Raw genomic sequence first — 12,061 nt, 5'->3', positions numbered from 1 at the left:
CTCAATCTCATATATGGCCCCATTCATTCTTTCCTTTACACAGGGCGGCAGGGTAGCCTAGTGGTTAGAGCGGTGGACTTGTAACCGGAGTTGCAAGTTCAAACTACCTGTCGTTCTGACCCTGAACAGGCAGTTAACCCACTGTTCCTAGGCCGTCATTGAAATTAAGAATTTGTTCTTAACTGACTTGCCTAGTTAAATAAAGGTAAAGAAAAAAAAGTTCAGTCGTCCTGGTCTCTTTGCAGAAAAACAGCCCCAAAGCATGATGTTTCCACCCCCATGCTTCACAGTAGGTATGGTGTTCTTTCTTTCCAAATGCTCTCTAGCAAACTTCAGACAGGCCTGGACATGTACTGGCTTAAGCACTGCAGGATATGAGTCCCTGGCTGCGTAGTGTGTTACTGATGGTAGGCTTTGTTACTTTGGTCCCAGCTCTCTGCAGGTCATTCACTAGGTCCCCCCGTGTGGTTCTGGGATTATTGCTCACTGTTCTTGTGATCATTTTGACCCACGGGGTGAGATCTTGCGTGGTGCCCCAGATCGAGGGAGATTATCAGTGGTCTTGTATGTCTTCCATTTCCTAATAATTGCTCCCACAGTTGATTTCTTCAAACCAAGCTGCTTACCTATTGCAGATTCAGTCTTCCCAGCCTGGTGCAGGTCTACAATTTTGTTTCTGGTGTCCTTTGACAGCTCTTTGGTCTTGGCCATAGTGGAGTTCTGAGTGTGACTGTTTGAGGTTGTGGACAGGTGTCTTTAATACTGATAACAAGTTCAAACACGTGCCATTAATACAGGTAACGAGTGGAGGACAGAGGAGCCTCTTAAAGAAGAAGTTACAGGTCTGTGAGAGCCAGAAATCTTGCTTGTTTGTAGGTGACCAAATACTTATTTCCCACCATAATTTGCAAATAAATTCATTAAAAATCCTACAACGTGATTTTTTGGATTTTTTCCCCCTCATTTTATCTGTCATAGTTGAAGTGTACCTATGATGAAAATTACAGGCCTCATCTTTTTAAGTGGGAGAACTTGCACAATTGGTGGCTGACTAAATACTTTTTTGCCCCACTGTACTCCACAACAGAGTACACTCTCGGCCAACAGGAAGAGGTTGGAAGAGGATGATAAAAAAATTGAACATCTAAAGATGTGACTGAAGAAAAGTGAAAAGAAACAACGGACCGAAAGATTGAAGACAAAATCAAATGGAATTTTTGCAAATGAACATAAGTAAATTACACCAGTGGCTCAGGAACAGAGCTGACCAGGAAAGCTTGTCATGTTTCTCAACACAGTTCTGGTGGTTGTGACAGACCTTTGGGCTGGACTGCTTGGTAGTGCCATATTCAGACACCCTTTTCACCTCCTGTTGTCAGGCTTGGTTCTGTTTGGACCAGCGCTGAGTCTGTGGGTGTCCAAGTACAGCATCTTTGCAAACAGAAACCACTACCTCTGCAGGTGAGAAGACTGTCGCGACATAGACCAACACCAAACAGTATTATGGGGATTAAACGGGCATGATATAAAATATTGGATTGAGTAGATAAGTTATTATTTTTCTCTTACTGTTGCTTTGTGATCAATGAATGTATTCTTTATGCTACCTGATTTTACACATAATATTCACCAAGTATCCATACCATCTAGTTCTGTCCCGAGCTATATAGCCATCTAACATTTACTGTAGAAGGTCTGCTTTGAATTCTCTCAGGATGTTCCTGTGATCGTGCTGGGGTTGGGCCTGTGTCTTCACGGGCTCCTTCCTCTTCTCCATCTGTCGATAACCCCCTCTCTCCCTTCGCCACCTCTCACGGATAGCTGTCATGGGAGTGCTGTGGTGGTGCTGTCACCATCTTCTGACTCTGCTGGAGAATGCAGCAGGTAGCGGCTACAACCCAATGCCTGCTACACTGGATGGGGGCCTGAATCTGGGCCAGGGAACCAGTGTCCCAGGTCAGTCTTTACTCTTGCTCCATGAGGGCAAGGCCTCATGCCTGAAAGTGGGCATGCTGTTGCGAGGCTTAGAGGTCTCTGAGGACACCCTCCTCCTCTGTTGCCTCCTCCTGGCCGAGGAGACTGCCATATTGGGGCCCTACCTAGCCCTAGGAGGGCCTGCTCTGTGTCTCCCTGCTGGGCTTGTGGCTAATCATGCTGTTCTGTCTGCTGGCTCACTTACCATAGGTTCCCCTCCCAGCTGCTGGGGGGAGCTCTAGGATATCTGGGCTGGAGGGGGCTGTAGCAGGGCTGGTATCATTTGCAACCCAGCTGATGCGGTCCTGGGTGGCCTGGAGAGGGACTACTCACCACCACTCAGAGAGATGTCCATGACATGTGGAGGCACTGACCAAAACAATGTCTTAGGATAAGAGTGGTTGACACTCCACAGCAAAAAAAGGCTCTGATAGTTTTTATAAAATAAGTTATGATTTTTTCTTGCGCTTTTCTGGTGCTTTATATTCAATGAGAACTCCTAACACCAATAAGATCGAATTGGATAACAGGACGATGATGTACATTACCACAGGATGGAGTAAAGTCTCACATTTTTCACGTTTCCTAAACAAAATATTTAAATACTTTCAAATCTCACCTTGAGGCATAAAAGCACGACTCACTTCATTATGTCTTATCACTGCTTTATTTTGAAATCTGAATAAAAATGAGTGTAATACAGCAGGGTTATTTTTATCATTGAAAATGAAAACATTTTTAAATGAACTGTCTGAATGTATTCAGTTACCCAACAATCATCTTAACATGTTGCACTACACTATTTGTATCATAACCAGTGAATGGTTGAGTAGGTGTATTGCCGTCTCCAGTGCACATACAGCAGTCAGTTGATCATCAGTAGATGAGGGCTTTGCAGTCCCCTCTGGGCTTCTTGATCTTGTCATAGTTCTTGTTAATTATGTCCAACAGCACGGCCTGGTGAGTGGGTGACAGAAATAGCAGGGTAATTACATCACTGAAATATTTCATCATCTCTTACACCATCCTTTCATGTCAAGGGCATCAAACAGTGGAAGATGTCAGGGTAGGTAAGTACAATGAAAATAGCAGGAGGCATTGTAATTATCGACTCAATCAATTGGTACGGGTAAGATTTCCAATGACAACTTGAGGTCTCTTGAGGTTAATGTTATTCAACTCTGGGTTGAACATTATAGGGATGCTGAGCACTTGAACTCTAATGAAGGGAAAAAAGGAATGATACATCAGACATCTTGGCTTACATAAGTGTTGCGGATCTCCAGAACCACGATGCGCAGCTCACAGTACTGGTACTGGTCCAGCTCATGCACCAGCTGCCTGTAGTCTCCCTTGAGTTATAAGTATACGCAATATGGTTAACACACACACACCAATGAAAGTGAGCATGTGCATGCGCACACACACACACACAAAACACAGTTATACTAACCACATGTGGCTCTTTTGAGGCCTTGTCAACAGCATCCCCTCTCTCACTGTAGTACCTGACAACACCAAATAATAAAGGTGTGTGTTAGTCACATTAACACATTGATTACATACATAATTAGATAGTATGTAGGTAAAGAGTAATTACACAACTAATTGAAATTATTTTGGTCTAAGTCTCTTACTTTGAGATCTCTGTCTGGAATCCCTCAATCTTTGTGCGAGTGTTGGTCAACAATTCAAACACTTTTTCCTGTGGAAAAACATTAATGAAAATAAGCCTGCACAGGTAACAAACATAATATGAATATATATAATAGATATGACAATATCTTAATCGGTAGCCTAGTGGTTAGAGCGTTGGACTAGTAACCGGAATGTTGCAAGTTCAAACCCCGAGCTGACAAGGTACAAATCTGTCATCCTGTCCCTGAACAGGCAGTTAACCCACTCTTCCTAGGCCGTCATTGAAAATAAGAATTTGTTCTTAACTGACTTGCCTGGTTAAATAAAGGTAAAATAATCTCAGAAATTCATAACACTGACCTGCACAGCTACCCCAAAGTTGTTCCCATCTTCAATTTTGGGAATCTGAAGTTGCACCCACATTGACACCTGCCAGAGCAAGAGATTATAGAATGTATGTATTTCTATACACACTTTCCTTACAATTACACATGCCTTTTCACCTATTTAGCAATAGAGATGTGCTAGTGAATCTTAGATGTAAAATAACAGTTTGGCCAATAAAGAGTAACAGAGACAAAAGGCTGACTGACGGTGTTGAGTTTCTCCTTCAGTATCTGGATCTGAGGCTTGATCTCCTTCAGAAGACTTTCCACTCTCTCGTTGCAGGGGATCGGACCACAGGCAGGCCCTAGGGAAAAACACCATCAGAAAACCCAGAGTAGGACAAAGCTATCCCAATGCACTGATCTAAGATTTGATTTGTGTCCCCCCTCTAATGGTTAAAAGTTCAGACACAGCTACTTTAAATAGAGCATACAAAACATTAAGAACTCTTTCCATGACAGACTGACTAGGTGAATACAGGTGAAAGCTGTGATCCCTTATTGATGTCACTTGTTAAATTCACTTCAAATTAGTATATGAAGGGGAGGAGACAGGTTAAAGAAGGATGTTTAAGCCTCAAGACAATTGAGACATGGTTTGTCTATGTGTGACATTGAGGGTGAATGGGTAAGACAAAATATTTAAGTGCCTTTGAACGGGGTATGGTAGTATGTGCCAGGCGCACCGGTTTGGGTCAAGACTGCAACGCTGCTGGGTTTTTCACGCTCAACAGTTTCCTGTGTGTATCAAGAATGGTCCACCACCCAAAGGACATCCAGCCAATGACAACTGTGGGAAGCATTGGAGTCAACATGGGCCAGCATGCCTGTGGAATGCTTTCGACATCTTATTGAGTTCATGCCCCGAAGTATTGAGGCTGTTCTGAGGGCATAAGGGGGGGTGCAAATTAATATTAGGAAGGTGTTAATAATGTTTGGTATATCTCAATATCAAACCATTTCTGGGTAATAATTAAGTACCTTAAGTGTGATTCTTTTACATTAAAATGGTCAAAAATAAACAAAAGTAGCTTAACAAAAAGCAATTTCTCAAGAAAGAATTTTGCTAGGACTGTCTGGCAGTGGTCTGAAGAGGGAGGGGAAAACTAGCTGTTATTGGCAGAGAGGTTTGTAACTCTTTCTTATTGGTCTATTCCCAAATTTACCACCTGATGATATCACCAGGCAGGCCAAAACCCCATCCCACCAAAACAGGATGAAATTATTCCAACCTAAGTGTGGAAATATATATAAAACGCGGGTAAATCACATTTTTGACTGCATTGGGCCTTTAAAGTGTCACTCTAGTCTCATGTTCACCTGATTTAACCTGATTTACTTAATAAAATGTATATCTCAAAAGGTGGTCAAGGTATGTTATGACATAGCACAAGTGGGGATATCGTTTTTTCAACAGTAAAAAAGTACAACAATATCTGGAGGACGTTTTTAAGATTAGGAGATGATCCCAGATCTGTACATACAGCAATTTAACAACTAACTGTGGTGGTACATCGGTGGTATTGAGTCTTTACCTGCATCGTCATCTTCTTTATCGCTGTCCTTGTCTTTCTTTCCTTCCTTTGCTTCTTTCTGACAAAAAAAGAGGAATGGGGTAAAGGATTTGCAAGATTCATCAATTTGCATGGTTGATACTACTTGTAATGATTCCAGTGTAATCCAAGGGGTTAATCATGATTTAATGCTGAATTAGTGAAATGTATGTACCTCCTCTTTCTTCTTTCTCTTTGCCTCTTCTTTAGCTGGGTCTGGCATTGGGATGTCCAGAGGTGACTTCAGCGCTGCCAGGCCATCAGTGCTAAAGGATTTCTGGGGTCCATTTCAAGGGGTATGAATGATAAACAAAGCATTGACAAACAGCTCGTATTTGCCTACTTACAATAGCATTGTGTCAATGTATCTGGACTGAAATCGAAAGGTGTTTTTTCATGGTCAACATCTGTCCATACCTTCAATAGCATCTCCATCTCTGCAATCTTCTGAGGGAAGAATGATGTGACCAGGGACTCTGCCTATAACGCGCAGGAAATACATCAGTTACCAACGTTGGACGTAGTCATGATTACCATCTAAAATGTGCTTATTAGACTATCAAAAATACATATGTCAGTTACCTCTTTAGTGAGCTGAGTGCAGAAGTCATCGACCTAGGAAATTGAAACCAAAGAAATACGATGTATTTATTTTTGTAAATGAAACTGTATGCAAGGCACAGCAGCAAACCCAACTCCCACTGTCTCTACTTTACACCTGACTACGATAGCCGGGGTAAGGTCACCTGATGTGGCCTCACCTGGATCTACTGTTGGTCTAATTATCAAAACGCCTTGAAGATTATCAGGGCTGGTGAATTATCTAAACACACATAATATTGGTAGGCTACAGCCATGAATGATTCTAGGTTACATTTGGCTTCTGTTTGTTATTACACTTATTACATTTAAATTGACAACCTACCATCTTCTTGGACTCCGGGCGAATGTCTATGGAAGTCATCTTGTGTGATGGGAATATATTTATTTGATAGTCAAAAAATACCCGTTTCAATGCAATAATAGGCAATAATTAAATAGTTGAAAGAATGCGCGATTATCCTAAATGTCTAATTGTACACAACGCGGAAAACAGTCGCAGTTAGTCAGCACAAAAAGTGAAAATGAAAGCAAGTAAACACTTTTCAGTGTTCCGTACTTTCCAGTTTTGAAGCTCAAGATGCAGCATCGTGGGATTTGTAGTTTAATTGTGGGTTTAATAACCTGCAGACACTAGGCCCTCCATTTAATGAGTTTGACACCCCTGCTGTAGAAAGCAATAGTAATGGCGTCTTTTTGTAGGAACGAACGCTGCCATGGCTCTTTGGCAAAAAGCCTATGGGGCAATGAAATGGAAGACCACTGCCATGTTGGGGTCAACACCTTGAATGGGACTTCGGTGCTCACACATTCTACTGTGTAACTCCCCTGAGGTCTCACCAACACAAATTAACCAGCAATCGTGTAGATCACATTGTGAGAATTTCAATTTATGGTAATTTAGATTGTCATGGATTTGATCCAACAACCTTTTGGTTACTGGCCCAACACTCTTACCACTAGTCTAACTGCTGTACTTTAAAGTACTACTTAAGTAATTTTTGTGGGTATATGTACTTTACTATTTATATTTTTGACAACTTTTACTTTACTACATTCCTAAAGAAAATAATGTACTTTTTACTCCATACATTGTCCCTGACAACCAAAAGTACATTTTGAATGCTTAGCAGTACAAGAAAAGGGTGAAATTTACGCATTTATCAAGAGAACGTGTGAAATGGTGCCATCTGCTTTGCTTAATATAAGGAATTTGAAATGATTTATACTTTTACTTTTGATAAGTATATATATATATTTTTAAGTATATTTTAGCACTTCCTGACACTTAATCCTAGTACAAATTCCATGTTTTAGGTCAGTTAGGATCACCACTTTATTTTAAGAATGTGAAATGTCAGAATAATAGTAGAGAGAATGATTTATTTCAGCTTTTATTTCTGTCATCACATTCCCAGTGGGTCAGAAATTTACATACACTCAATTAGCATTTGATAGCATTGCCATTAAATTGTTTAACTTGGGTCAAATGTTTTGGGTAGCCTTCCACAAGCTTCCCACAATAAGTTGGGTGAATTTTGGCCCAATTCCTCCTGACAGAGCTGGTGTAACTGGTCAATTTTGTAGGCCTGCTTGCTCACACACGCTTGTTCAGTTCTGCCCACAAATTGTCCAATGGGATTGAGGTCAGGGCTTGTGATGGCTCATGATGCCATCTATTTTGTGAAGTGCACCAGTCCCTCCTGCAGCAAAGCACCCCCACTTTGTTGTCCTTAAGCCATTTTGCCACAACTTTTGAAGTATGCTTTGGGTCATTGTCCATTTGAAAGACCCATTTGCGACCAAGCTTTAACTTCCTAACAGATGAGATGTTGCTTCAATATATCCACATAATTTTCCTCCCTCATGATGCCATCTATTTTGTGAAGTGCACCAGTCCCTCCTGCAGTAAAGCACCCCCACAACATGATGCTGCCACCCCCGTGCTTCAGGGTTGGGATGGTGTTCTTCGGCTTGCAAGCTTCCCCCTTTTTCCTCCAAGCATAACAATGGTCATTATGGCCAAACAGTTCTCTTTTTGTTTAATCCGACCAGAGGACATTTCTCCAAAATGTACATTCTTTGTCCCCATGTGCAGTTGCAAACCATAGTCTGGCTTTTTTATGATGGTTTTGGAGCAGTGGCTTTTTCCTTGCCGAGCGGCCTTTCAGGTTATGTTGATCTGGGGCGGCAGGGTAGCCTAGTGGTTAGAGCGTTGGACTAGTAACCGGAAGGTTGCAAGTTCAAACCCCCGAGCTGACAAGGTACAAATCTGTCGTTCTGCCCCTGAACAGGCCCTTAACCCTCTAGGCCATCATTGAAAATAAGAATGTGTTCTTAACTGACTTGCCTGGTAAAATTATAGGACTCATTTTACTGTGGATATAAATACTTTTGTACATGTTTCCTCCAGCATCTTCACAAGGTCCTTTGCTGTGATTGATTTGCACTTTTCACACGAAAGTACGTTCATCTCTTGGAGACAGAACGCATCTCCTTCCTGAGCAGTATGACGGCTGTGTGGTCCATGGTATTTAAACTTGTGTACTATTGTTTGTACAGATGAGCGTGGTACCTTCAGGCGTTTAGAAATTGCTCCCAAGGATGAACCAGACTTGTGGAGGTCTACAATTTTTTTCTGAGGTCTTGGCTGATTTGTTTTGATTATCCCATGATGTCAAGCAAAGAGGCGTGGTAGGCCTCGAAAGGTAGGCCTCGAAATACATCCACAGGTACACCTCCAATTGACTCAAATGATGTCAATTAGCCTATCAGAAGCTTCTAAAGCCATGACAACATTTTCTGGAATGTTCCAAGCTGTTTAAAGGCACAGTCAATTTAGTGTATGTAAACTTCTGACCCACAGGAATTGTGAAATAATCTGTCTGTAAACAATTGTTGGAAAAATGGCTTGTGTCATGCACAAAGTAGATGTCCTAACCGACTTGCCAAAACTACAGTTTGTTAACAAGAAATTTGTGGAGTGGTTTGACAAGTATGACATTTGGGTACTTTTTCCACCAGTGCGGGAAACTTTTCATACATTTGGTGTACTGGCATTGGGTACAATTGCCACAATTGCCAGGGTGGATAAGCAGGAGCCTGGTCTTGTTTGAGCTTGACATCGGATCTGACAACACTGTCCAACCTGGTCTCAGAGCATTTCGTATTATTCTTTACGTAAATCCGTGTCTGTCCATTTAGTATATGATATGTTTCGCATGGTATGTATTGATTTGTGGATGTCCATCACCCATTTCGTATGATATGTTACAAATTACAATTAGTATTATACACTGAACAAAAATATAAACTCAACATGCAACAATTTCAAAAAATGTACAGAGTTACTGTTCATATAAGTAAGTCAGTCAATTTAAATAAATTCATTAGGTTCTCAGCAATGGACTTCACATGACTGGGAATACAGATATGCATCTGTTGGTCACAGACACCATGGTCTTGCAGTCAGGTCAAGAACGTGGTGAGGACGATGAGCACGCAGATGAGCTTACTTGAGATGGTTTCTGACAGTTTGTGCAGAAAATCTTCAGTTGTGCAAACCCACAGTTTCATCAGCTGTTCGGGTGGCTGATCTCAGATGATCCAACAGGTGAAGAAGCCAGATGTGGAGGTCCTGGACTGGCATGGTTACACTTGGTCAGCGGTTGTGAGGCCGCTTGAACATACTGCCAAATTCTCTAAAACAACATTGGAGGGGGCTTATGGTAAAGAAAGTAACATTCAATTATCTGGCAACAGCTCTGGTGGACATTCCAGCAGTCAGCATGCCAATTGCACGCTCCTTCAAAACTTGAGACATCTGTGGCATTGTGTTGTGTGACAAACATCACATTTTAGAGTGGCCTTTTATCATCCCCAACACAAGGTGCACCTGTGTTTAATCAGCTTCTTGATATGTCACACCCATCAGGTGGATGGATTATCTTGACAAAGGATAAATGCTCACTAACAGGGATGTAAACAAATGTGTGCACAACATTTGAGAGAAAAAAATGCTTTTTGTGCATATGGAAAATGTCTGAGACCTTTAATTTCAGCTCATGAAACATGGGACCAACACTTTAAATGTTCCGTTTATATTTTTGTTCAGTATATGTTACGGATTTTCAAAACGTAGGATATGTTATGAATTCTAGCTCGCGCTAACGTTAGCTAGGTTAGGGGTTAAGGGTTAAGGTTAGGGTTAAGTTTAGGAGTTAGGTTAAGGTTAGGGTTCGGGGAAAGGTTAGCTAAAAGAGTTAGGGGAAGGGTTAGCTAACATGCTAAGTAGTGGCAAAGTACCTAAAAAGTAGTAAGTAGCTAAAAAGTTACTAATGAGCTAAAATCTTAACTGGTGTGTCTTGGAATTATGTACAGAATAATAAGAAATGCTCTGAAACCAGGCTGCACTGTCTTTAAAGTTTTTAGCTCGACAGTAAGCACTGCAGGAGGCTGCTGAAATGTATTCCCTAGAGCTGGGTCTAAGCATAGCATATCCCAATGTTTTTGATGATGCCTAGTAGTTCTGGACTTTGCAGGGTGTAGGTAGTGATCAGTTGAATGGAGGGTCTAGCTCTAGGGCTTCTGGGCTTGCTCAGTAGTTGTGCTCTAGGAACATCTTTGAGATGGTGATGGTTATAAAAAAGGGTTCTATGTTTGCTTCATATATGGCACCCCTTACGGTTCTAGAACTGAAATTGGTTCCATATAGAACCCTTTATGGAACCCAAGGGTACCATATATGAAGCAACATAGAAAAAAAGGTTCTGGAAAAGTGGTTCTAAGAGTGTAGCCTACAATTGTTATTGAAAAAAAAGTGCTATCTTCAACCTAAAAGGGTTATGAGGCTGTCCACATAGGAGAACACCTTGGAGAAACCTTTTTTGTTTCAGGTAGAACCCTTCTGGGTTCCATGTACAACCCTTTTCACTGAGGTTTCTAAATTGAACCCAAAAGGGTTCTCCTATGGGGACAGCTGAAGAACCCTTTCGGAACAATTTTTTTTAGGAGTGTATTCAAACATGCTTGTGGGAGCATATCAGTTTGACAGACATCCAGTATTTACCCTACAGAACAATGAGACAAGACCAGAAATGTATACCAGGCAACTATGATTACGACCCCGTCTCTGCTCCAGACCTCCAATAAAGCATCAGCAGCTTAGTTACTTGTCATATAGGACTGTATTGTCTGCGGGTCCTTGTTTTGCTATGGTGTGTTGCAATGATGGAATGATCTAATTTGGCTGACATTCAATTTCAGTCAAAGGAGAAAGATGCAAAACCAGTTACAAGCACACAAGGAAATTGATTGAAAATGTCTTGAATTTTCTCTTGGCTATGTACTTAATGTGTACGCTGAATGTACAAAACATTAGGAACACCTTCCTAATATTGAGTTGCACCCCCTTTTGACCTCAGAATAGCCTTAATTCGTTGGGGCATGGACCATACAAGGTGTCAAAATCATTCCACAGGGATGCTGGTCCATGTTGACTCCAATGCTTCCCACATTTCAAGGCTCAGAGTGGCGCAGCAGTCTAAGGCACTGCATTTCAGTGCTAGAGGCGTCACTACAGACCCTGGTTTGATCCCGTGCTGTATCACAACTGGCTGTGATTGGGAGTCCCATAGGACGGCACACAATTGGCCCAGTGTCGCCCGGGTTAGGGGAGGGGTTGGTCGGGGTTGGTCGTCATTGTAAAATAAGAATTTGTTCTTGCTTAGTTAAATAAAGCTTAAATAAAAAATAAATAATAATAACTGTGTCAAGTTGGCTGGAAGTCCTTTGGGTGGTGGCCCATTCTTAATACACACGCGAAACTGTTGAGCGTGAAAAACCCAGCAGCTTTGCAGTTCTTGACACAGTCAAACCGGTGCGCCTGGCACCTACTACCATACCCCGTTG

The 12,061-nt window shown here is 41.6% G+C and overlaps 1 protein-coding gene and 1 pseudogene across 1 annotated transcript; one reads left to right on the top strand and one right to left on the bottom strand.

Annotated features, from left to right (window-relative positions):
- The first annotated feature begins 1,282 nt into the window (after positions 1-1,282).
- LOC135516960 (fat storage-inducing transmembrane protein 1-like) lies at positions 1,283-2,347 on the top strand (annotated as a pseudogene).
- A 275-nt stretch (positions 2,348-2,622) lies between these two features.
- Positions 2,623-6,725, bottom strand: LOC135517337 (proteasome activator complex subunit 1-like). The gene is made up of 11 exons (XM_064941547.1): positions 6,477-6,725; positions 6,134-6,166; positions 5,969-6,031; positions 5,727-5,828; positions 5,534-5,591; positions 4,206-4,303; positions 3,973-4,041; positions 3,612-3,679; positions 3,428-3,482; positions 3,240-3,326; positions 2,623-2,931 (listed from the first exon to the last, which is right to left on the bottom strand). The coding sequence occupies exons 1-11, from the start codon at positions 6,513-6,515 to the stop codon at positions 2,851-2,853; spliced, it is 753 nt and encodes a 250-aa protein (XP_064797619.1). The 5' UTR covers positions 6,516-6,725; the 3' UTR covers positions 2,623-2,850.
- Between the last annotated feature and the right edge of the window lie 5,336 nt (positions 6,726-12,061).

The sequence above is a fragment of the Oncorhynchus masou genome, chromosome 28 (assembly GCF_036934945.1).
Source record: "Oncorhynchus masou masou isolate Uvic2021 chromosome 28, UVic_Omas_1.1, whole genome shotgun sequence".
Classification (NCBI taxonomy): domain Eukaryota; kingdom Metazoa; phylum Chordata; class Actinopteri; order Salmoniformes; family Salmonidae; genus Oncorhynchus; species Oncorhynchus masou.
The sequence above is the reverse complement of the archived record's forward strand: the minus strand, read 5'-3'. Positions and strand labels throughout refer to the sequence as shown.

Excerpts from the sequence above, each read along its gene's own strand:
- LOC135517337 (XM_064941547.1), bottom strand. The coding sequence starts at position 6,515 with ATGACTTCCATAGACATTCGCCCGGAGTCCAAGAAGATG. Across the intron at positions 3,680-3,972 it reads ACTTTGGGGTAGCTGTGCAG|GAAAAAGTGTTTGAATTGTT; the intron begins GTCAGTGTTATG and ends GTTTTTCCACAG. Across the intron at positions 3,327-3,427 it reads CCTCAAAAGAGCCACATGTG|GGAGACTACAGGCAGCTGGT; the intron begins GTTAGTATAACT and ends TTATAACTCAAG.